Below are 27,583 nucleotides of genomic sequence, written 5' to 3'. Positions count from 1 at the left end.
GATACTGGAATTTAAAGCAACTATTAGACAGCTTTCTAGTAAACAGCATAATTTTATTGAATATATACAGGTGTGCATCATGCCATCTTTGCATGACATCTAGACCAAAGTTTCATCAATTAAAACGAACCTTAATCTTATTATTTGGATATTCTGCACTTGAAAAATACTAGAAATAATGTATAGTATGAAAAACTGGAGTCTATGCACCTTCAGAATACTTTTATTTCTACAACTTCCCTCAGGGGAAAAAATTACAAGGGGGATAACAGTAGTCATTTCTATAAAATGGTATTGCTTGAAAACTGTATTGGGTGATGATACCTGACATTATTCTGGTCTTTGGAAAAATCAATAGAATCAAATTGAACAATGACTTTGAAATACATGGATTTGGGCTTTGTAGGTATTATGTCTGTGAACGCAGGTTGTCTCTCTCCCTCCTCAAAGACCCTCTCTTCCCACTCCACAATCACTATATTTTTGAGAATTGTTTAATACAATTGGAAAAAAATTTTCAATCAGTCCTTCAAATAAACAATGGTTTACTAATCAAATTCCAGGAAAACAAGCTTTACAGTTCTGCATTCTTCAACTATTTGATGAGCTCATTTAGTTGAAACTAAGACCAAGAGGTCATCTGTCTTTGTATTCATAATTATCATATCGCATAGTCTCTTCTGGATTTCCAATGTAATGAAACATTTTTAATCTAAAACTTCCCCATATTCATTAAGTACATCATTACTAATTAATGGAAGATTCTGAAGCTAAATGGATTTACATGAAGACTGTTAAATAGTTCTTAACCTGTTTTTGGTTGTGTTGCTACAGTTTAGTTCCTTCTGAGAAGCAAAATGAAATCATGTTATTCCCTTTGTGGAATTTAAAAAATTACAAAATTAATGATTTGTCTAAATATTTCAGAGGGAACTTCTAATGTTAAGTAAATATCTAAAACGTTGTTCAGTGAATTCTAGTGAACTAGAATAACTAGGGGTTATTCTATGGCCTGTCAGTCCAGATTTTCCCCTCAGAGGCGGGTTGCTGTTCAGGATACAATACTACTTTCCCCTTCCCTCATGTTTACTGAGATATCTACATCAAGGTTTTAATGAAAATAGTTCACTTATTAGTACAAGAGCCACAACAACCACAAGTATCAAAACTCTGTAACTTACCTTTCATCTGAAGTGCCAACGACAGCTGGAGAAAACTTTAGTTGATAAAAAAATGTTTGTTTAGGTGAAAGAGTGAAAGATTTTTGTCCAGAAAGTGACTGATTCTCCAACACCACACTCAGCTGGAGAATTTCATCTGTAGGATTCATGATAGGAATATGAATTCCAACAGTATTCTAGGAAGAAAGAAAAATACATTAAAAAAAAACCATAAAAGATATCTCTCAAACAAGTATAGGATGCTTATATGATTTTTCCTTATGCAAACACAGGTTACACTTCATGTGCATGAACTTCATGTTCATATCTGAACAAACCCAAAAATGAGAAGTTGTACTAAGATCCAATTGAGCCAATGTTCCAATTGTAGACTCTTTAATTACATAGATAAGTAAAAGTCCTAGTCTCCTAGACAGTCTGCATTTCAACAAGCTACTTTGCCTTCCAAGATCTGGTTGAGACTTGCCAAAATACACCTTTCAGGCAAATCTGCTGTTGTCCCAACATGGTACATCTTCCAATCCAACTCTCACCAGCCAAGCACAGCCATTTGAAAATATCCATTTTGCAAGCTGGCTAACACCAACGGACTGAATTCTGCAGGATCTGTTAATCTTGATTATTAAGTTACATCATAATAATTAGTATTAAAGCAACAACATGGTAAACATTCCCTCTCTCATTTCTTTTTACCATTTGTATTAACAGTGGTCCCTGTATCTTTCTGGTTTAAGTCTATTGACAATTCAGGCAAGGACTATCTTATCTTGACTATCTGGAAAATATGGCTGCCTTTAAAGACCCATATTAAATTGTCATTGTTATAATACAAAGGAGCCTCTACGGCCTGATTAGATAAATACATGCATACTTTTTACTTTGAGCATGTTTAAGATGAACAGCAATTGGGCAGAGGCAGCTCAATCCACACAGCTGCTACATTGCATTCACAACCTGCTTTTGAACCTGATATATTTTGTCAGTGTTCCAGTAATTCTCTTCTTCATTTTAAGGTTATAAATAGAGTACATCTACCCTATGTACCTTATATGTATAAATATCAACACACTTTATGAAACTAAACACTTTAAACAGACTGAAAAGAATATACTAATGAAGGAAGACTACTATCACAATTCAGGATACAAATCTGCTGTTTAAAAAAAATATATGTTCTATTTATATACATTCATCTGTATAAAATATGCACAATCCAAAACCAAATATATGTGTATATTTCTCTGTATCTATATTTATCTCTATTCCTATATTTGTCTCTTTCCTCTGTTCTAACAAAGAAGCTTATTTCAAAATGCTTTTTGTGTATTGGGGGGGTGGTGGTGTTTTTTCTACATACGATGATTTACTTCTTACAGTAAAATTTTGCCATATATATTCTTTTAAAAGTAAATAAATAGAACTGCAACATGAAAGGAGAAAAAGATACAGTTAAAATTACTAATACACTAAAAACTGAGCATGAAATACTTTACAACTCCTCACACAGCTGTCTCACTCTGCTTTGAGCCTGCCTATGGTTTGGTAAATTCCTATATATTTACATTTATAGAAAATGATTACACGAACACACATAAAATACATTTAATGTTCTACAGATGGTGAGATTACACCCACAGTTTAAATCATTCAAGTGCCTTGTATCAGTAAGATGGGATTTAAATTTGCAGTAAAATATTTTAAAGCTCAGATTAATATTTTTTATTAGTGTAAACAAAATTCTAAATCTATCTACCATTTTATTGCTAAAAGGTTCATAATAATTGTATAGTAAAACACCTGTACTGTTTTGACAAAATACTTTTCCAGTAGAAAGAAAATGTTGAGCTGCTTATTTAGGAGAAAAACACCTGCTATCAAATAAATAAATTAATAAATAAATTTAGCCTTGTTCACAAAGGAGATTTTATATTGCCCACATTAGCTTAAAGGAAAGTAGTGCTCACTTGCCAGTATTAAAAGAATGCCTAGGGTTATGTATTTCCCTGAATTCACAGAATTACAGAATGGCAGAGGTTGGCAGGGACCTCCGAAGATCATCTGGTCAAACTCCCCTGCCGAGCAGGATCACCTAGAGCACGTTGCGCAGGATGGCATCCAGGCGGGTTTTGAATATCTCCAGAGAAGGAGACTCCACAACCTCTCTGGGCAACCTCATCCAGTGCCCTATCACCCTCACAGTAAGTTCTTCCTCAAAGAATTTCCTGGGAAAATTGCTTGGAATTCTTGTAAATGTTTCACAAACCTGTTATGGCATGGATGGTGATAAGAGTAAATGTGTATGTGTCAACAGAATGCATATATACTGCATATTTTCAGGCCCTAGTGGTTTCTTTCAAATCCTTGTTATGGAGGCATAATACTAAGATAAATCGCAAAATGGGCATCCAATTGCCAAGGGTATTATTTTTCATGAAAGGACAATTTTATCAAAAGAAATGCAAAGGAGAAATATCATAGGCAACTCCCAAACACATTTACAGTTTTTAATTTAGATCCACATTTCAGGATTGTGGTTTTTGCAACATTTTGACAGAGGAAGAAAATAAATGTTGAAAAAATAATATGAGAATTAACCTCACTAGTCTTCAAACTGCTCCTTGTATCAAGATTGCCAGTGCCCAAGATTGCACTGGCAATTGCACCAGAATGGTGCAATATGTCCTTTTTTCTAATTCCTTTAGAACTTCTTGTGATCCACTTTGTGTCCAGTATAGAAAAATTAAAATAATCTAAGTAAGGTAAAATATAATAAAAAGAAATGTAAATATGAGATAACATTTATTCTCTGTGGAATTTGAAAAAAACAATTGACTGCTTATACTTTATCCTATAATAATAGCCCAAGTCTATGTATAGGTCTAATTCTAATATTCTATTATCAAGACTTTGCTTCAAAAGATGCTTAGTAGTATCAATTGATATTTTGTGATATTGTATGTTTTTGCTGAGTTATTTTCCTGGCATATTTTATATCAAATATTTTCCGATCATCCCATTCTCTGCATCCTTCTTTTAGCAACTGTATCTTTAGATTCATAATATTTAAATTTATATGCTATGAATATGTACACTGCACTGAACTATGAACTAATGCTCCACTAACTTTGACAAGATAGCTCACAGAAAGATGGACATTCTAAAATCATTGTGCATAGTAATCTTATCTATGTTTGAACTTTAATAATAATTCTATTCTAGCCACCATCAGGTGCCAATAAAAGTGGTCTCTGGACAAAGTTTCTGAGAGCCTAACTACATTTCTAAGTGTTTTAGAACAATTGTGTTCAATTAAAATCCAGTTTCATTATGTAGATGACATTAACTCCACATCTATTTGCAGCTTTTCCAGTCAAAGGACACTGAGGAAGAAGCATTTGTACCTGCTCCTAAATTTGCCAGGCTATTGCTCAGAAGAAATTATTTAATTCAGGTAAGTGGTAAGAATTTTAGCTTGATAGACCTGGTGAGATAACAGCAGAAATTCTTCTCTTTGTAGGTCCTTGTCTAAATCATTGTTCTGACAAGTAACAAGTGACTTCTTTCTCTTGGCTGCACCTGATGACAAGCAGCAATGTTGCTTACTCACAAGACTGAACTTGCAAAGGTGGCAGTAACATTGAAAAAATAGCTCTTGGCTTTCTACCTACACTGGGCCCAAAAAGATCAGAGCAATCAATGTCACCATCAGTGTGTCTGTATGTTGGTAGGAAGTTAGAGTTTCCTTTTGTGTCCTCCTACAATCTTAAATTAGTATTTCATTATTATTTGATTCCTTTTCTTGGAATAAAAGAAGCTGAAAAGAACATCACAGCAGAGTTGATGTCAGAGTTTCAAAGCTGAGCTGAATGGAGTTCAACCCGAATTGGTCAAAATAGTTGTAGAAATCAGAGCTGGCTCTTGAATTGATGGTGCAATAAGCCTCCAACACACACTTCTCCTCACCACTGCTCAACCACCCCCACACACCACTTCTAGTCCAGACCCACATGTCCACAATCAGCCAGGTCTTTCTCTCGTGGATCATTCAGACCAATGGAAGTCCTTAACCTCAGATGTCTGGAGGGGGTGAGTGCTTTTAGCTTTCTACTGACTCATAGTTTAATGGAGTGGATCTTCATCAAGTGAACCATCTCCCTCTCCATATAGCTCAATTTTTTTTTCTCTGTTTGATATAAACTGTTAGCTGAGATAACCCTCTCCTTTCCTTGTAAGGGAATGATGACATAACATTGCCATATCTTACTGCTGTGTCTTCACATTATACTTGGCATATTTTGCCTTAAAAATATTAGTTTTCAAAAAGGCACTAACCGCTCATCAATAGTTAAGTCTTTATCAGTACAGCAAATTTAACTGCTTGAAGTCTAGAAGTAAACACCTTAGGTAAATTATGCTTTTTAAAAATTTGCTTAGTTTTGAACCCATTCTTATCACTACTATAGTAAAAGAAACAAACTAGAAGAAAAAAATTATGCACAGGACATCTAATATTAGAGGCTAATAGTGCAATGAGTTCCAAGTGTAAATTTACATATAAATTTACATGTAAAAATCACAATAAATTGAATTTCTTTTAGCTGAAATGGGCATTAAATACCTAAGAAATAATGCCCTAAAACAGAATACAGTGACTATTAGTTCATAAATTATTGTAATAACTCTAAGCTCACCAACTACAGAATCCTACACTATTATCATCTTCATAGAGGCTAGACACTGTAGTGAGCAAAGAAACTGGGGAAAACGTGTTGTAATAGATGATTGCTAAAAATTCCTTTCTGAAATTGAAGGAAAGGAGGAGACTGCAAAAGTTTTATGTTCTTTGACTCAGTTGTGGTTTAACCCTGGTAGGAAGCTAAGCACCAAAAAGAAAAAGAACTAAAAAAACAGAACCAAAGGGAAAAAAAGAAAAAAAAAAAAAAAAAAGATCAATGCAATTGCTCACCAGCAGCTGACAAATGCCTAGCCAGTCCCTGAGCAATGTCAACCCCTGCCAGCCAACTACCCCATTTTTATTGCTGAGCAAGACACCATAACCATATGGTATGGGATATCCCGTTGGTCAGTATGGGTCAGCTGTCTTGGCTGTGTCTCCTCCCAGCTTCTTGTGCACCCCCAACTTACTCACTAGTAGGCAGCTTGAGAAACAGAAAAGACCTTGACTGTGTGTAAGCACTGCTCAGCAACAGCTAAATCATTGTTGCATTATCAAAATGGTTTTAATCACAAATCCAAAACAGAGCACCATGTGAGCCTAGATGAAGAAAATTAACTCTATCCCAACCAAACCAGCACAGACTCTGACTCTGTTATGTCCTCAGCTCCACCAAAGGAAATATTCTCCCTGAGAAACACAAATCAAAATTATATATTACAAGGCTTTTAAAGACATACAAGATAAGCCAATGCACTAAATATGTGCATATCTGGACTTCATGCACACCAGTTTTGTCCATCTGTTTGATGCTTTATATATATATATATATATATACATATATATGGTACAGATAGATAGAATTTGTAACAGCAACTTGAGATGAATTACAAAAGAAATGTTATATTAACGTACTTATAAAACACATGCCTGACAAGGGGATACAGACTTTCTCAAAGTCAAATTAACATCCCAAGTTCCCGTAACTGAGGAACAAATAACTATGCTTATATCTTAATGATAACTATCCTTATATCTTAATGAATATGCTTTTACTTTTGAAATCAAGGCCACCTCTGAGTCCATGTAGACTGAAACTCAATAATTCTCCATCCTCCTGAGACCACAGGCAGATTTCTTTTTCAGATCCAGCAGTGTGAGATGAAAAAATTATCAATTACAGCTACTTTTCACCAGCGTGAAAAAGTTGGTGCTTTCAGTGATCAGCTTTGTTGGCCTAGCCACAGTATAAAGGAACCTGGCTTTTCAATGCTGAAGCGGGTTAGAGAGCACTATCAGAAACATATAACAATAGGTTAATCTTTCCCATTAGCACAGCCAATACAGAAGGAGATATCTGCTACTGTGTTAATGTAACAAAGGACCAAATCTATCTTCAAAGGATTTTAAAGGAAAATCATTTACATTTATTCTGTCAACACTATTTTTGGGAAGCACGACTCAGCAACTGATAGATTTCTGTAAAGATCCTATTCATCATTCTTATAGGTCACCTTGCTGTGCAGATGCATGTAGTATATGAGGTGTAGATTAGAATCCCAATAATGGAGAACAGTTCGAATCAAATCAGTAGATGCTTTTGCAGTTCTTGTTCGACAGAACTATTTTGGATGACTGACACTTGAGTAAATCCAGGCTTCATCTGTCAAAAAGAGACATCTGTCTTTTCTCCAAAACGTCCAATCTACTTCACATACTATGTCATATCTGTATTGCCAGAGCAAAATACCACTTTCTATAGCTTAAACTCAGTATCGCTCAATAAAAGCATTAGAAAGTGCAACATTTCTAAGTTAGAAATATACTGCACTTAGATAATGAAATCAAAGCAGCTACCAGCTATTACTGAATTTCCAAAGCACCAGATATATCTCTTGTAAAGGTAATATGCAATACACAGAGACATTTACCCCAAATCAGCCCTCAAAATAGCAGTGAACACCATTTGTAACTAACCTTTCCTTTCAGGGAAGCCCAGGAGATGTAAAATTTTAGGATGATTTCAGTTTCTAAATAACTTCTAATATATCTGATAGTTAACAAAGAATGTCTTTTTCAATCATTTCTCTCAGAAATAGACTAAATCTTACCCACAGAGATATTAGTGAATGACAATCAGGAAAATATTTAAGAAAATCTTTGTAAATGTCTTAGTTAGCAAAACAAAAAACCAAACAAACAAACAAACAACCAAACAAAAAATGAAACAAAATATGAGATCTACAAAGTTTAGCTCCTGAGCTAATTGTATTCACCCATATAATGCTACAACAAACAGATAGCTGTGGTTATTTTCTGCTTGTCTCTGATTTGTTTTCAAGTGCTATATGTATTTGTTTTCAAGTGCTGTAAATTCACAGTTCCAATAGATTGCAATGGGCTTTGGAAGGCTTGGTGTGTGCTGATGATTTCTGCATATTCATAATGACATCAGTGATTGAAACAACAAAATTAATTCTAGGAGATTATTCTAAAAGCATTTAGTTAGCATATTAGATGTTGAAACTGGTATTTGTACCATGGGCATACTGTCCTGTATTGAAAATTTGATTTGGTGAGGTCAGGAAGCTCCCTCTGGCATGAAACTACAAACATGACAAAGATTACATCAGTGAAATGCTGAGCTATGAGATAGCTCAGAACTGGTGTGCTCAGCTCATAGAGACCAAAAGGAAGTGAACAATACTTCTTATATTCCAGTGCTTCCAAGACTTTCAAAAGGATTCAGCAAAAATCATACTTACAGCCACTTATCAGAACCTAATGATAATATGGTATAATAGCAGTAATGACTGATTACTACATACTTTAATCATCATTAATGACTCCAGTTACACCTCTGGAAGCAAATATTCTACTGTGTACTCCTACTCCCAGTTCATGGAGATATGAGCTAACCAAAGGTACTTTAGTTTTTAAAACTAGTAAATAACTCTGATAGTATTTCATTTTATTTAATTTTATGACCATGGCGATGAGATAATTTACATCTCAGCTACACAATCAGTATCAAGTTGCTCAATCAGCAGAGATAAAATACTAATTAATTTGTCTGTATTAGACCATGCATCTACAGTAATTCTTATTCTGTAGGTCTAAAAAGAGAATTTGAAATCGGTAAGGAAACAAGTTTCTTTGTGATTTAAAAGACTGGCCCCATAATTCCACGAAGATGATCAGAGTGCTGGAGCACCTCTCCTGTGAAGAAAGGCTGAGAGAGCTGGGGCTGTGCAGCCTGAAGAAGAGAAGGCTCTGGGGAGACCTCATTGCAGCCTTTCAATATTTAAAGGAGGCTTAGAAAAAAGACGGAGAGCAGCATTTTACTTGTGCAGACAATCATAGGACAAGGGGGAATGGTTTTAAACTAAAAGAGGGTTTTAAACTAAAAGAGTTTTAAACTAAAAGAGATTTAGATTAGAGGTTAGGAGGAAATTCTTCACTCAGAGGGTGGTGAGGCACTGAAACAGGTTGCCCAGAGAAGCTGTGGATGCCCCATCCCTGAAGGTGTTCAAGGCCAGGCTAGACGAGGCCATGGGCAACCTGATCTAGTGGTGGCATCGGGGTTCGAACTGGATGATCTTGAAGGTCCCTTCCAACCCAAGCCATTCTGTGATTTTATGATAATTATTGCTGGCATGAAACATGTAGAGGTATCGAGCATTCTAGAACAAAAATGAAATTGTCATAGTTTCTATTGAGAACAACATTAATTCTCCAAGTGTAGGCAGAGACAAATTCATGCCTTCCCAAATCCTAGAAAATCTTTTTTCTAAAGCCAACTTTATTTATATACATGCAGTATATATATATATATATATATATACACACACATGCAGTCTGCAGTCTAGGGAGCCAGTTCTCTTACTATGACATAAAGGATAAGATAAGCTTTAAAGATAAAAATCTCTCATACAGAAAGAAATGCTGCATTATTAAATTTGTCTTCCATATGTGATATATTAGAGGTTCTCAGAGACTAGATTAACAATCTGTTCTACACATTCCCTCAGTATTATCAGAATCATTTCTCTAAAAAAGTAATGTAAGTTCACTATATCACAAGCAATATCTATTACTAAAATTAACACCAAAATATATATTATATATGTTTGCTACTAGATCTTCTGAAGGAGCTAAAATTAGAGCAGTCTGAATGAAGGCCCACTCTTGCACTTCTCTGGGTCTCCGTGTGCAATTTGGCTAGTTCTGCTGTCACCCAGAATGCAGTCTCTCTCCCTCTTCATGGGGCAGAATGGGAAGGATGTAGAAGAGAGAAAATGTTTAATAAGAGAACCATGGATTTACAAGTAAAAATGTAAAAAACTTTAAATACTGATGTCTCTGTATTCCTATGTGTTCAGTTTTGAGTACCTAGCAGATGATCTTGCAAGGGAAAGGACTACTGTCATAAGCCCCTGAAACATACTTTTATTTTGCATATCCATATATCTGGACGTGAGCCACTATTTCATCATATATCCTCTACAGAGTAAAAGGTATCTTCCCAAGATTGAAGTTTTAAAACGTAGGTAAATATCAATGAGTTTGTATTCCTCAATTGTTTTATTCATCCTACAGTCACCATCTGCTCTGTATGGATCACACAGAACAGACTATTGCATTTGTTTTTCTAGAGACTGCCAAAAATAATGAGACTTGAAAGTTGGAAAGAGCTGGAACCAGTAATGGAAGCACCCTGCCTATTCTTAGATGTTCATGTAAATATCTTGCTAAGTGTGAAGATTACGACAGTGATCTTTTCAAATCATCACTGAAAAGTGCAGAAACAGTGTATAAGCGGCACAAATCTGGGAGCTATTGCAAATGGCAACAGTGGGACAAGCTTTATCGCAGCAAGAACTCTAATGGAAGAGGGGGTGGGTAGCATATGTTTCCAAGTTACAACAATATCAACTTTTCCTTACTCATATGGCTCTCAGGGACTTGAGAGAGACTTGGCAGAGAATACACTAAACTATTGTCTCCACACTTGTGTAGAAACCAAACTCAATCCCTTCCAGGCATTTGGTTTTATTAAAGCAGAAACTCATAACTCACTGTTCAAAACAGACCTTCGCCTCTGGCTTAGTTCTACTGTTCAGATACTACCTGCAGCTCACAGATTAGATATTTCCTCTCAAGAAAGCCAATGCTATTTTTTAAATACATGGATGGTTAGAAACTCTCTTGCCCCAGCGAATCAGCAATATATACTTAGACTTTTTCCATGAAATAGACAGCCACTGAATCATACGTGTGTCCAACACAATAACTGCCATCCTTTTGGGCATTTTACATAAAAAGCTTAAGATTCTGATTACTTGTCAACCTCTACACAGTCTGAATAAAGCCACTATAATATTTGCAAGCCAAAGTTCAAACTGCTAAACTTAAGTTTAAAGTCAATTTTTCTAAACAGTCTGAGACTATGAACCTAAATTTATCAGACTAAATTCAACCTCTCTACTACTGTTCCCAATTCAGAAATCCATAGTAAATACTGTAATAAAATATAGTAACCAAAAAAATGTTTTTGTTTTTGTTTTGTTTTGAATTGTTACAGTGTTGTCAATAGCTGAAGATATTTAATCAATTGGTAAATTTTTTAAAACATGGTTTTTGTCTACATTTAGGACTAAGGAAATTACAAATGTACAATTTAAAATAACTAGAAGTGTTATTTAATTACTAATCACGAGCAAGAAATATTCATGAACAAATTGTAATTTGTCATTTGAAAGCTTCTTGCTTTACTCTATTTGCCTTATTAATAAGTAAACAATTGCTATTACTTTCTACACGAAATGAATAGTACTAATTTGTAACCTACTTTTCTCTCAAATAAGTTTAGCCGGAATTTTTTCAATTAAAATATCTGCTGTTGGGAACCAATTGTCTGACCTTTAAGTTACAAGCTTTTTTATAACTCGCACTGGAGAATAAACTAGCACAGTCTCTATGCTCAGAATGTTTTTGGCTTCTCTTTTAATATTTTAGTTGCAATAATTTTCATATTCCTTCAAGGAAATTGAAATCAAACAGCAGATTCATTCTAAAAAAGCTGAAGAACAGTTTTCAGACAGTAACAGACATGGGTCCCTCCTTTCTAGGAAAGAGGATGATTACATAAGCGCCAGAGGAATGTCCATACTGTCACAGCTATAGTCATTCCTTACTCTGATTCAAATAGAAAAGATCTGTTTCACTTATCTAATATATATTGAAGTCTAAAGTTGAAATGCCAACTAAAAATGAATAACAAGTAATAATTTAGTAATTTCTGAGTTATTACATAACAATGTAATAAGCAAGTAATTTCTGAGTTAATAGCATCCTCTGAGCTTCAGCATGGCATCTGTTTTCAAATCAAATCCGTAATCAACTAGTTTTATATACTGACATGAAATTTCAGATTCAGCTGCTGTTTGAGAATATTGGTATGTGTGGATGAATGTGTTGCTCATTGTAATGATGCCATTTAATTATCATTTGCCACCTCACAAGCTGTGCACGCTATCCATAGAAATAAAGCGGAAATGGAGAAAAGCTAGCTGCTTCAACCCATGCACTTTAAAAATGGTATCTGAATTTCACTCCAGCATTTTAAAATAGTATCCTGGTAATGGGAAGACAGAAATGATATTTTGGAAAGCAGAGACATTGTTACATTTTGTGAGACTAGTAGCACACCTACCAAGATAGTCTTAAGTAAAACGTACAGCTTCCTGTTACATAGATGAATAAAGGCTAGAGGAACGGAATGAATAATAGAGATCCCTTCTTCATTTTTTCCTCATTTTACACAAGGAAAACAGTGAGTTCACACTACTCACTAACTCACACTAATTGCAGACGGAAAAAGCAGTAGAAGTACTAATTTTCCTGGCAAATCACAAAAAATGTCAGGAAAGGTTTAGGGGTAATATTTCTGCAAACAAACAAAAAAAAAAATCCTCAGATCATCACTTGTAAGAGCCTTCAAACATAGTGTGAAAATCTAAACTTAATACAACTACATTTTTTGGAGAAATTGTTTTCTCACTGTGCTCTTTGAGATTCCTCTGATTGTTATTTAAAAAAACACACCTACAGAGTGCATATGCATCCACATTCTGTCTTGAGCTGAAAATCTAACACAAGTTATACTGATTTGAAACACTGCGATATATCTATGGAACAGAGTTCATATACTAAGTTTTACTTTCAGTGACAAATTTTTAATACCTCATTCACTAAGTTATATTATCATTATTCCAGACAGCATCAGTGAGCAAACTAATAAATAGATAGATAGATAGATAGATAGATAGATAGATAAAAGAAGAAAGAACTAACTTTCTCTGTGGACTTGGTCTGTTTAATGATTGAGCAAAAAAAAATGCTCTTGTTTTGATACATCAGCCACAACAGTAGTTATGGACTGAGTGACATAGTAGTTTAATTACAAGCAAATTATTCATTTGACAGTTATTATTCATATATACGACCACTCATCTAGCATAGATAAAACATCTCTCTAGTTACTTAGAGCTATCCTTACATTTTTGTTCAACAGTAGTTAGTGACAGCTCAGCTGTCATCTTGGGATCTGCATCAGATCCCTGCTGTGCTATCATAGGAATGATTAATGCATGTGTAGGGAAAGGAGGAGGGGATTAGTAGCTGCTACATATTTATCAAAAAAAATGCATTAGCATTCTAATAAATCTAATAATTTACCCTTCTTTTGACAACTACTTACTTTATGGGCTATACAAAGATGTTCTGGTCTGAATTATTTCCAAACTGCTTTTAGTTAGAGTAATTAATAATTATAACCTTCCCAAATTTGTTTTTCTTCCACAAAACATGTTGCCATGGTTCTTTTACAGAATGTTACTTTTTATGCTACCAATTGTTATGAAAGCACGTTCTAAAAATTAGTCTTAAGGCATGGTTCATAATTCAGGTTACTCATTTTTTGAGAATACGATCCAACTATCTTCTATGTATGACAATATTCTGATTACAGTTTAGTACAGAATTTATGAAAAATTAAGGCACTACAGCTATGAATACACTGTGTGTCACTTGTCAACTGCCAAGTTACATAATTACAAAAGATATTCTTAATTATATGCTTTTTACACTTATCGAAATAGTAAATGAAAAATAATAAAAGAGACAAGACACAATTTAAATTATAATTTGGATCTATTATAAAACTGATTGTATTTATAACAAGCTCTCCGCATTATACTTGTCAATTGACATAATGCAGTTCTCAGGATATGCAAACTCCTGTTATAATAAACATCATGAGGTCTCTTTTGGCACAAAGATTTACAAAGGTCTGGGTGCAAAAATTTATCTATATTAGCATGTAGTGAGGCATAAAAGGGAGTAGTCATGTAGAGCAAAACAGTTTGTGCTAAGTACCCAGCATGCATACAGTACAGTTTCCTGATTTTATTTTTTTTTTAATTATGAGTAGTCCTGATTCACTCCAATAAAGTAAGCACCCATTAACTGTTGGAAAACATTAGATGAGCTCATTGAAAATATTCTCCAGTTAAATTTCACCCAAAAAGGATTCAGTCCATGCATTCCTGGATTGGTGTGTGATATAAATGAAAGTCAGTAAGTGGGAATGATCAGGAGAGCCACCCCAGAAATATGCTATTCCTATGAACTGAAAGGCTAACACAGATGACTTATTTCTTGTGGGTCCCCTTCAAGTGATTAAACAAAAGGGGAACCATTCCTTGAGCCCATATATCTATCCTCAGAGTAGAAAAACATCACTGAGATGGCAAGGGTGTTACTTCTGATGATACAGCTTATATATTAGAAGTGAAAACCATTTCTGGCACTGGGTGAGAAGAATTCGAAGAGTAGACCCCAAAATGGGACTAGTAGGAATTCTATATTTTTATCCACCCTCCCTTCCTTCTCAGCCTCCCCTCTAAAGAACAGAGTAGTATTTGATATGGAATGCCCAAACAATGGCTCCCTCTCTATACAGTAGGCTACATCATGCTAAGGTTAATCCAGTTTCAAATTGAATTGTTCTGAGCTTTCTGAGTTGCATTTCAAAATCTAATTGATAGTAACAACTGTGTGCTACTTGTCGCTTTCTCTTAGAATTCTAGAACAACTTTGCCACTGGCAAGTGAAGAGTATTTTTGTGATCAACAGAAATGTTAGTTCCACATGATAAATTGCAGAATCTTTCTTGCAAACATCTGTGAGACAGCAAAGCACGCCCTGAGTTCTAAAATTCAGAATGAATTTGAAAGGGTGGTAGATATTGGAGGGAAAAAAAAAAAAAAGGAAAGAAAAAAAGAAAAAAACGCCACTCTAATTAAGCCTATCTAGAATTCTAGAACTATCTAGAATTCACTAGCAGGGCAAAAAAAAATGGTTGAAATATGTTATAGAATTATTTTTAAAGTAAAATATACATTTAAAAGTTCACTTCTGTATCCTCTACTATCTCTACTGTTGCTGGTTTGTTTCTCTTGCTTTTGATATTATTTACCACAGGCTAGTCTTGACAAGACATAACAGAATAAGAATACATTAATTCTTTCATGAAAGAAAAAAGAAATTCTTGGGCATACGATCACAGAGGATATTTTCTCCCTTTTGTGTGAACTACCTTTTAGGTGACTTTTAATTGACTTGATAACTTTGTCACAGTGAAATGCAGCCTAAAATTTGCACTGGAGAGAAAGACCGAAGGTGACACATCTCCAACATCAGTCTCCCTTACTTCATGTAGAACAAAACAAAACTTAGCGGCATTTTTCAAAACAACGGAACAGGTAATGAGGTACAAGCTGCCTCATAAATCCAAAATCTCCTTACTGAAACAATTTCAAGCACGGTGCTGTGCTGGAAAATGTTTATGGAAGTAGTACAATTCAATGGAGTTTTTAATGACTGTAGGGAAATGTTCTCTACAGGCCAGCAGTGCCAAGTAATGGAATAAGTTTTCAGGCTGGACTGAAAGGCAAAGGACATCAAAAAGAGACAGATTTAGTGTTTAGATTTCAGATTGACTGCTTTCATTAGGACAGTTGGTGAAAAAATAGAATTTGAAGTAGGGCAGTGGCTGATGAAGTTGTAAGGTAAGGTTGGAGGTGTTTGTTATAAGCAGCAACAGGACTGAGTGGGTTATTTCAGTATTAGCAACACTGGATAATATTACGTCTATTGGTGCATCGTCTAAGTACTCATAAGGATACACAAGGCTTTGACAATCAAGGAGGGCAGGAATCCTTCACAGTTGGAATGCATCCCTACAACCTTTCCAGGTTTCACTAGTTGATCTAATTTCAATGATTACACCTGGTGTTTATAAAATAAACCTGCATCTGGCTAATCTACCTTTATTTCAGTAAAGTCACTTTCATTTTCTGTAATGGTGATGGATGCACTTAAGAGTGTTCAGAGCCTGGAATAGAAAGAATATCCAGATCGTCAAGCTGTAGGGCTCACAGCATCAATCATTTCTACTCCTGATAATGGTTGATGTATGCAATGAATCAGTACATTGTCTTGTTTCTTTCAGAGATGCAATTTACTGTTATAGTCAAAACATTAGTTACTCATGGAAATTTTAAAAATTGGCATTATTGTCAGATGAAATAAACTGCACATGGTTGACAGTACAAAATTTATCACAAGTACTCAATATATACGCAGGAAAATAAGATGCTTTCATGTGATAAAAAATTGCATAATGTACTGTGCTAGCTTGGGCTGGGATAATTAACTTTCTTCATAGTAGCTGGTATGGGGCTATGGTTTGGATTTGTGATGGAAACTGTGTTGATAAGACAATGCATATTGATAACACCATGATTTTAGTTGTTGCTGAGTGGTGCTTACACAGAGTCAAGGTCTTTTCTGTTTCTCATGCTGCCCTTCCAGTGAGAAGGCTGGAGATGCACAGAAAGCTGGGAGATGACACAACCAGGACAGCTGCCCAAACTAACCAATGGGGTATTCCATACCATATGATATCATGCTCAGCAATAAATACTTGGAGGGAAGTTTGTCAAGGTTGCCGTTGCTTGGGATTGGCTGGGCATAAGTTGGCTGGTGATAAATGATTGTGTTTTGTATCACTTGTTTTTTTTTCTTGAAGTTGTTTTTCTTTTGTTTCCTTTGTTTTCTTATTAAGCTGTCTTTATTTTAAGCCACAAGTTTTCCAACTTTTGCCTTCTGATTCTCTTTTTCCATCCCCCTAGGGTCAGGACGTGAGCAAGCAGTTGTGTAGTGCTTAGCTGCCTACCAGGCTCAAATTACAACATGTACTTAAGTGGTTATCATATATGTCTAAAGACAACTTACTACATGAGATTTATCAGAAATCTTGATTAATCCATCTATTTAATCAAAGCATAATATAGATACATTATTGGTTAGAGAATTAATATCTCTTCTCGATATTTTTTGGCTATGTTGTGGACCTTCTCAATTGTACAATATATAAAAAACAAATCACTCCAAAAAAAAAAAAAAGAAAAAAAAAAGAGAAGGTAAGCTGCATTTAAAATACATTGAAAAAATCTACCTCCTTGACAATTCAGGGTCTAACTCAAGATAGCTTGCTTGATTCTTGAGAATGAAATGAATAATGACGTCTTCCTAACACCGCTTCTAAGATTTCATTTGAATAGTTGGTATGGTCAGGCACTGTCATCAAGAAAGTTTGTCACAGATTGACTTTCGATTTAAGAAACTGCTCTGTTACAAATCACTTTAAAAGGTCAGTGGAATTTAGCACCTCTTGCTATTTTTCACCTGATACTTTTAAATGTAATTGATGGGAAACTGATTTTTTCATGTTGCATGGAAAATTTTAAGGATTTAAATTTCTAATCTTCAGGTATCACTTAATTTTCTCATCTTCACTTTGACTTATATCAACTGAAGAGAAACAAAAAAGGCTAACTGGTAGAACTGCTTTGAAAGCTCAGTTTTGATAGTCACACTACAAATGCATCAAAAGAAGCAGTTAGAGGACAAGCACTGACAAAATCCAAATGTCTTTCTACCTTTGTGTATGGGTTTTATCCATTTATTTTCCTTATCACATTTGGAGAAATACTACAATAGTAAGATATGAAGTTCCAAGTGGGAACCATAAATAAGGATGAATAGCTTATCATACAATTCATCTTCGAAGAGAAATAATTTAGAAGAGATATTATAGAAGCCTACAAAATCATGAGTAGCATGGAGAGAGTAGATAGGTTTTAACTGTTCAATGATTCCTGTATTTCAAGAACTAGGAGGCATCAAATTAAAATAAAGGACACAGCTAAAAATGAAGGTGATGGCTCTTCACAATGGTCACATTGTGAAGGTGATGGCACCTCATAATGGTCAGTAAACACTTCAAATTCAAAGTCAAAAGAGAATATTAATGCATATATATAAATTTAAGGATATACCAGGCAGCTCAAGAAAGACCCTGAACTGAAAACCCTTAAAAGCCATGGAAGTATTATACTATATATACATAGTCTTGTTTTTTTCCCTTGACTTCTATTTCTGACAACACCTGGAGACAAATCCGTAGGTTCAGACCTTGGTCTTACCTGCACTTACAGAATTCCCTATGGACTCTGCCTAGAATTTTCAGAGAGTCTGGTGAATTGAGGGTTTCAGAGAGACCAGTGAGTTTCAGAGTTCAAGAAAAAAAAAAAAAAAAAGGAGAACAACCCACGACTTTCCCTATAATTACCTAAAGGACAAATAGTAAGGCTGGAACAGTTCCATGTTATTCAGGAATTATATGAAGGTCTGAATTTACAAGATTAATTGTCATCTATTGTCTAGACTACAAAGTGTTGTGTCTCCCCAGAAAGTACAAGTGTTGTTTGTATGTGACTACTATGTTTCATAATGTTCCCATTCATTTTAGACTGATTTTATATATAATCTACAATCGTGTATTGAACTGCCTAGGTTGGCAAATTAAAAATAAAAGAAGAATAGAGAGGAGTGCGAAGGGGAAAGGGAAAAAGGGAAAAAGGAAAGGGGAAGGGGAAGGGGAGGGGAAAGGGAAAAGGGAGGGAGAAGGGGAGGGGGAGGGGGAGGGAACGAGAGGGAAGGGAAGGGGAAGGGAGGGGAGGGGAGGCGAGGCGAAGTAAGGAAGAAAAAGACCAAAGAGACCCTTGTCAGAAAAATGAGAAATAAACCAGTGTTGAAGATCAATGAAAAAGAAGGAATAGACTGTGATCTAGCCTTTGCTTGGAAATACAGGCATCTGGAATTACCATGAAGAGATCTTAAATGAATATTTGATTTTAAAATCAATATTTGCAAACTAGCGGAACCGTGCATTTTTCAAACACAAGATATACATTGAGTACTGATGATCTGGGAGAAAAGCTGAGAAGTGGCAGATGTTTACTGTCCCAAAAAGTCTGAATGCAACATTATAAAACAGAATTAGCACTAGTAAGGGCCAAAGATGAGGCAGTTTCTTCTTTTTCAAAACCATTTTCTTGGTAGTAAAATTGACGAAACGCATATAAGAAGAAAAAGAGATGAAAATGTGTTTATTATTCAAACACGGTATCAACCTTCAAAGCACTGAATCACACCATGGGTTGAATCAACAGCTGAGAAATCAGCTTGAGCTCTGACAAACACACAAGTTGCCACCCCTTTTCATACAATAAGAACTATCACCCCATCACGGCCATTACATTTCAAATAGATGCTCTTTTATGAAGTACAACAGGCTGTGTTAGCCTAAAGCATTTCCAAACCTCAAACATGAAACTGGATTCTACATGCAAATAAAAAGTCATGAAAGTCTTACTAATTCATGGTTCCATGTGTCACGAGAATCCCATACTGCCCATTTTTCCCTGGATGCCCACCAGCCTCACCTCCCTGAGGACTTCCTCCCAGTCTGCAGGCTGTTACTGCATGTCTACCATTGAGAAAAACAAGACCTTAATATACACCTCACTCATTTCAGAAAACTGTCCTGCCACTTTCCTCTGCTGTAGCCATTTTCTGATGTTTCAGGGATGGACAATACATTGTTGTTGTTTTTTGTTTGTTTGTTTGTTTTTATATATAAGTGAGGAAAAATACTTCCGACATGCTGAGGATGAGTTTGTGTCACATTTGACTGTCAGATACAGCTACAGCCACTGTCCAAATGCAGTGTCATTAGTATTTAAAATTTAATGTTGCTAATCTTTTTCTTTCCAAGGGTCAGGAAGGAAAAAGACAGATTTCGGGGTAAAAAAGAGATCAATGTATTCATTAAATCTGACTTGCTGAGGTAGCAGATGTACCAAGTGTTTATGCCTTTTACAAATTTATCAGCTTTTAAAGCAATTTCAAGTCCTCAGCTTTACAAGACTTTTTAATGTCTAATGATTGAAGCAGTAAGATCTTTCAATGTTTTATTGTTCTCATTACTAGGACAATCTATTCAAGATTAAATATTTGTCAGATGTAAATTTTTGTCCAGTAGCTCTTCATTCATGTTGGTCAGCAAAATTGAGAGACTATCCCTCCCTTTTCAATATCATTTAGCAAATGATCGAGTTCATTCTCTCTCTCTCTCTTTTTCCTTTTTTTTTTTTTTTTTGGTAAACTAAGCTGCTAGAGATACTTAATACTCATATGACAAGGTCTGCTTTTCCAGTCCCCAATGCTTTTAATGGATTTCCTTTGATTTTCTTTCAGTTTTTCAACACAGTTCTTAACCTATGAGAATCAGATCTCTGAATAAAATTCTAACAGTAGTAGCAACAATGTTATTTGCTTTCTGCATGTATCTGAGCATTCTTTAGCAGTCACAGACTGTATTCGTTCTTTTTCTCAGTGTCACACTAACATTCTATAGTGAGGCATTAACTATGATAATCCCAGTCACTTACATTAGAGACATGCTCCTGCTCCAAAATGAACTGCCTGGCACTTAACCAGTCAATTCAGATCACTCTGTAATAGTAACCGTGTGTATTATGAGTCAACAATCTTTCTGTCATCTTCAAAATTCATCAAGAGAAGTGGGTTATTTTACCAGATCTCCCATAGAGATCTGAAGGGGTATAGCTACTTCTTTGCTGCCTTCATTTTCACTAGAAATCTCCCCATTCGAGTCAATAACTTCAGCACCCCATCCAATGTAAAAAGTGTGCTTTATTTTACTATAAGTGTTGTGGGTTTTTTGCAAGTTTTCATTCTGAATTATATTCAAAATTGTGAGGCAGAGTTAAAATAGATGTCAAAAATATAATTTAAATTTATCTTTTCCTTTTACCATTTTCTCAGTAGTCTCAGATCAGAAGACAATACAAGACAAAGCATGATCCTGTGTGACAAAAACCTACATTATTCTTTTGGAGGTCTCAAATCACAAACTCTTATTGTAGCTTTTGTATTTCTGACTTTCTTTTGTGTTTTTTTCCCCACATAAATAGATGCTGACATGCAAAGTCAACTGAGGAGACTCTGCTCCCTTCCCAGCATCTGTTACTGGAAGAGGTAATACTCTAGTACTTGCATCACTTTTCATTTTTTTCTTAAAAAAAAAAAAAAAATCTGCAGGAAAACACTCTACCGGTCATTTCTATTTATAGAACTTGTTACCAGCATCCGTCATTAAAGTTAGTACTTCTTAGCTGCCTACAATTCAAAAAGAATGCAGGGCTTCTAGATGATAAAGTAAATATCCATTTTAAGAATATAACTACAATGTTAGCTCTGAAAATAAAAACAGTTATTTTATCTTTATATACTTAAGTGCTTTAAAACACAATTTCTGTTATGCAGTTATCCTTGAAAAATTACTAACAATTTATTTATATTTTTGAGCATGAAAATATACATTTCTCTACCAATAAAAATATGATTAAGTACATTCTACTGATTAATGATATCTAAATGACAGCATTTGGCATCCATAAGGAAGGAGGGTACCAAAAGAGACTTATTCTGCTGTGGTCAGTATGTAAACTGCTTGAAGTTTTTATAGAATTCAGCTTTATCTAAGATCCAAAATTAAAAGTATACTCTAGCAGAAGAAAAATATAGTTATGTAAATATGTTAAAGAAACCACTTTTTTTTTTCTCCAAACATTAATTTTAGTTCATATCAGTGAGCTTATATGAGGTCTTAGTAACTGTTGAGCTTTATTATGCAAAAAGTGGTTGTGTGTGGTCACTTAATAAAACTGATTAGTTCTCTGTGATAGCAACCAGACCATCAATACAATTATTTGCCTTTTTTTTATTATTTAAAATTATTAATTTTATAAATTAAGCATTTAAATTAATCTTACCAGAGCTCTGCATTTTACATCTATTATTCTTTCAGGTGCTGCAGGTGTGCTGTTAATCTTTAAGGAAAACCACACTTTGCAATTTGAAGAACTTCCTCCTATGTATAAGAGAATAAAATGCTTTTAAAATCATGTCATGAGGTGATCACTCCTAGCAGCATTCAAATCAGTGAGAAATTTTGACTTTTATCAGAACTGCCAGTCATTGTTCATATGGAGACAAAGCAAATCATGAACTGATGATGACTGCTGTCAACAAATCTCCTTATCTAATCCTTTCTTGTCAGGGTTCAAAATAATAAGAAAATCAATACATATACAAATAGAAAGAAAACAGGTCTTTGGCAAATTTGTTTCCCAGAGTAACACATTGTTTCAGAATTTTAAATATCATTGACCTATAACTTCTTTCCTTCAACAAAGACAATGCTAAAAACAAACAAACAAAGGAAAAAAATAATAATTGTAATCCCACATTTAGTTGCAAGATAAACTGGCCAGAAATCTAGAGGATTTCATTCCCTTCAGTGCTTTGTATTACCTAGTCCAAAAATGAGGGATGGGAAATTCTGATGATATATACGAAAGCTGAGATGCATCAAGTCCTATGAGACTGAGTGACTACAAGCTCAGAGAAGAAAGCTCTGTGCTCCCCATTCAGGGATTTTTATCTCCCTCCTCCCCTTTGAAGTCCGGAGATAATTTATGAAGCCAGAGAAGACAGTATTAATCTCATGTACGCACTCATGAAGTTATAACAACAGATTTTAAATTATCCTGATATTGATGATTAAGAAACCTTTAAATAATTGGAATATGCATGAATGTTACAATTAAGGCTAGGACCGGGAAGTGTTTACAACCAGTAGCTGTAGGAGGCATAGATCACCAGATCCTTGAACTGAAGGCAGTCCATATCAGAATGACAATATTTTTATAATTTTACATAATATCAAGAAAAATGATCTTGTTCAGATAAGCAAAAGAGATTGAGCCCAAAGTCTCTCATCATATGACCCAATCTTCACAACACAAATATTTCCTGTAGTTATTTTTTGCAAGCATAAAATGTTGTTCAGCACCTTTTATAAATGCATAGACAAGAACTGCTTGCAGTATTCCAGTTTGTCTGTATATTGCATGAGATGAAAATAACCTCCATCCTGCTACTCACACTTCTCTGAATTATACACTAGAGAGTATACATTAGCAGTTCTGTTTTACCACAACATTGGTCTTGGGAGCTCCAACTGTTTTTCTTTTCTGCTATGACACCAGCTCTTCTCAGAGACACTGCTTTCCTTGTTGCAGTTCCTTATTCTCCATATGTGACTTTATTTCTATACCTATTTCTAGCAAAACTGCGTCTGTTTGGCTTTAATTTCATTAATGTCCTTAAATCTTCACTGGATATATTAACTTATATTAACTTATCCATTCTAATTTATCTATCCTAAATTAACTTATCCATTATTTTATTCAGGCTAATTTGACAAGTATACAATTTACTGTTTTTGAATACTGTTTTGAATTGTAGTTTTCCAGTTTGTAGAATGGCCTTTGGGCTCCTCAGTACAAGAAGGACATCAAGGCCCTGGAACGTGTCCAGAGAAGGGCTACAAAGCTTGGGAAGGGCCCAGAACACAAGTCCTATGAGGAGCGGCTGAGTGAATTGGGGTTGTTTATTCTGGAGAAAAGGAGGCTCAGGGGAGACTTTACTGGTCTCTACAGCTACCTGAAAGGAAGGTGTGAGGAGCTGGTGGTCGGCCCCTTCTCACAGGTAACTAGTGATAGGACTAGAGGGAATGACCTCAAGTTGCGCCAGGGGAGGTTCGGGTTGGAAATTAGGAGACATTTCTTCTCAGAAAGAGCAGTCAGGCATTAGAATGGGTTGCCCAGGGAAGTGGTGGCGTCACTGTCCCTAGAGGTGTTTAAGAAAAGGTTGGACGTGGAGGGACATGGTTTAGTGGGTGTTATTAGTAGTAGAGTAATGGTTGGATCAGATGATCTTGAAGGTCTTTTCCAACCTTTATGATTCTATGATTCTATGATTCAGTATTTCAAGGTCTATAAAAATGAATATCAATGAGATAAAGACACCATCTGAATATCCCTTAAAGGATTCTGGTATGCACACGACCCTGAGTTTAGTCACTACAAAAAAAAAAAAAAAAGAAAACAGAACAGAGATGACTTATGCAAGAAGGGAAGATCCCCCTATATCGAAACAGAATTTGTCACCTGGAACCTAAAATAAAAGTGTTCAACCGAAGACAAAACAAACAAACAAACAAACAAATAAATAAATAAATAAATACCCCACAGCTTGGGATATCACATTGTTTAAGAATGCAGTCAAATTGTAGGATACAACAAAAGTCTGTAAAATTCAGGTAGAAAACAACAAAAGAAAATGTCGACAGTAAAGTTCCATTTACACAAGGTTTATAAAGGTAGATAACCAAACCGTTACCTGAGGCCTTACCTCAAGTACTGTGTGCAGGTTTGGGCACCACAGTATAAGGAAATAAAGCTATTAGAGAGTGTCCAAAGGAGGGCTAGAAGAATGGTGAAGGGCCTAGAGGGCAAGACGTATGAGGAGTGGCTGAGGTCCCTTGGTTTGTTCAGCCCAGAACAGAGCAGGCTGAGGGGAGGCCTCATGGCGGCCTGCAGCTCCCTCACGAGGGGAGCGGAGGGGCAGGCGCTGAGCTCTGCTCTCTGGGGACAGCGACAGGACCCGAGGGAACGGCATGGAGCTGGGACAGGGGAGGGTCAGGCTGGGTGCTAGGGAAAGGTTCTGCATCCAGAGGGTGGTTGGGCACTGGGACAGGCTCCCCAGGGCAGTGGTCATGGCACTGACCCTGACAGAGTTCAAGAAGCCTTTGGACAAGGCTCTCAGACACATGGTCTGATTTTTGGGTGGGTGGTCCTGTGCAGAGCCAGGAGTTGGACTCAATGATCCTTCATTGATCATTGAGTGATCAATGGGCCCCTTCCAACTCAGGATATTCTATGATTCTGTGATATGTACTTCTATACAAACATAAGTCTGAAAATACAGTGTGTGAGCTGGAATACAGGAATTTAAATTATGATGTTGACTTAGCTCCTAATGAGAAACTTGGTGGAAAGGACATAATCAGTAAGAAAAAAGGTAATGATAGGCAATAAAACTATCTGAATGACAGATAATATAAGCTGAGGAATAGCACAATTAAAATTGTTTCCAATAAATAGACATCACATATATCTCCAAATTCCTGCAGGTTAAGTTTCCTTACCTAGAAAGAAAGCACCATATTACTGAGGATGGTAACAGTGACTACAGAACATTATACTGTAGTATAGTAACATAAACTTGAGGATCTCTAAGGCTAGAAAATGTATAAATAAGGAACTACAGTTATTACCTGTAGACCTGAGTAAATGTTACAAGGTGCCATAACTGGATCAACCTATTTTTTATTTAAATCTGAAAAATATTCAAAGTCTGGTTTAAGATGTTATCACTGAACAGCAACTTTGTATTAAGTACCAGGATGAAATCGAATTGAATATCATTGTAGGGACAATAAGAAGTAGAAAGAAAAGAAAGAAAAGAAAGAAAGAAACAAAAAGAAAGAAAGGGAAGAAAAGAAAGAAAAGGGAAAAAAAAGAAAGAAAAGAAAGAAAGAAAAGGAAGAAAGAAAAGAAAAGAAAAGGAAGAAAGAAAAGAAAAAGAAAGAAAAGAAAAGAAAAGAAAGAAAAGAAACAGAAAGATTAATCCCCTATAACATTTCATTTCAGAAAGAAAAAAAGAATAAGAAGGATTAAAAACCAATGAATTAAAAAGTAGTAACCAAAAACTCTGAAGAACTAGCAGGTGTCATGAACATAAAATATACCGTATTAGAAGCTGAATCTTAAATTAATGGAGTATTATAAGCAAAACAAAACAAACAACAACAAAACTTTAAAGGATGGAAATAGTAACTGATTAAACAGCAGGACAAAGAATTATTAATATAAACCAACACTTTCAAGAATGAATGTCCTATACAAGAGAAATAGAAAAGACCATAAATTGTTATTTAAGCAGAAAATTAATAAGGCCACATCCCTGCCCCCAAACCTTCAAAAACACTCATGCAAAGAAAAAAATAATAATAATAATAATTCTTGAGTGACAGCTTAAGACTTTAAAAACTACTAGTAAAATCTTTTCAAACATATCTGAAACTGGCAGCCTGCCAAACTCAGAAGGGCTGATGAATGATCAGGGTGGAAAAAGAGTGCTCAAGTAGGATAAGGCTACAGTAAAAAAGCTAAATTAATTCTTTGCAGTAGAGCTCACTGGAGTGGAGTCTAGGGGGCTTCCCATATCCACACTAGAGCTTGTCCTGAGGGGAACAGTCAGAGGGACTCTCCCAAATGGAGGCGTTGGCAGGACGTTTTTGGAGCAGACTGATACAGAAAGAGCAAATCACATGGGCAAGAGAGTCTCTGCCCAAGATTTCAAAAGGAACTCATGTATGAAAGCATGGTAGCTTTCATACCAGTGCATGATCTGTTGCTTAGATTCTTTGTTAACTTTCAGTTACAAAGAAATGAAAAGGCAGCGAATGTGCTGCCAATTTTTAGACAGGTCTCTGGGATAAGCTGAGAAATTACAGATGGTGAGTTTGTTTATCTATTCCAAGGAAAATGATTAAGAACCACAAAAAGGAAAAGAAAGCCCAACACACAAACCTATTTGAATTCTCTGACGAAGTCACCAGCTATGTGAACAAAGGACATCTGGTTCATGTAGTACACTAGTTTTCCAAAAATCTAAGATCTCTTCTCAAAGGCTTCTCAGGAATTTAAGCTGCCTAATAGGGCAAGGTAAAAGACTGGACTGAGACACAGAAACCAAAGCACAGGAAGAAATTGCTAGTTCTCACCATGAAGAGAGAAAAAGAATGAGGTGAAAATGCCTGCTTTTAGTATTAGAATTCCTTAATTACTTTTTATCCCTAGGACAGGTATTTTTTATTATCATCCTCCATCTCTGAGAAAATGACCAACTGGAAGCATGTCTCCAATGTGCTTAGTACTTTCCCAGTTTCCCTAATGCATAACCAATAGGTTTGTGGAACATTACTGTTACTTGTCATTGCAGTGCTCTCTTCCAGCAACTTATACATCTATACTTCTCCCGAGAGCTCTTTTTCCATATAGATTTAAAGCTTTCTTTAGTGTTTCTGATGACAGATTTTTCCTTTGCAATCTTAACTTTCCTAAATCAATTTTCTGTACTTTGTAATTACCATAATGTAGAAGTTATAGTCTACTTGCATTTTTCTTCTTTTACATACAAATTCATTGGTTCTTCATACAAGTTGCTTAAAAATACTCTAATTCCTGACTCTGACACC

At 35.4% G+C, this 27,583-nt stretch overlaps 1 protein-coding gene across 2 annotated transcripts in view; it reads right to left on the bottom strand.

The window, feature by feature from the left end:
* The window catches only part of LOC121057126 (cilia- and flagella-associated protein 47-like), a 302,279-nt gene that overhangs the window by 92,671 nt on the left and 182,025 nt on the right, over positions 1-27,583 (bottom strand). For both annotated transcript variants that reach the window (XM_040530883.1, XM_040530892.1), the window contains 2 exons: positions 22,188-22,285; positions 1,182-1,357 (listed from right to left, as the gene is read on the bottom strand). In XM_040530883.1, the coding sequence (XP_040386817.1) occupies positions 1,182-1,357; positions 22,188-22,285 (274 nt within the window). The remainder of the gene's footprint in view (positions 1-1,181; positions 1,358-22,187; positions 22,286-27,583) is intronic.

This window comes from Cygnus olor, chromosome 1 (genome assembly GCF_009769625.2).
Source record: "Cygnus olor isolate bCygOlo1 chromosome 1, bCygOlo1.pri.v2, whole genome shotgun sequence".
In the NCBI taxonomy this organism is placed as follows: domain Eukaryota; kingdom Metazoa; phylum Chordata; class Aves; order Anseriformes; family Anatidae; genus Cygnus; species Cygnus olor.
Note: the sequence above shows the minus strand (reverse complement) of the source record. Positions and strands in the feature narration are given on the sequence as shown.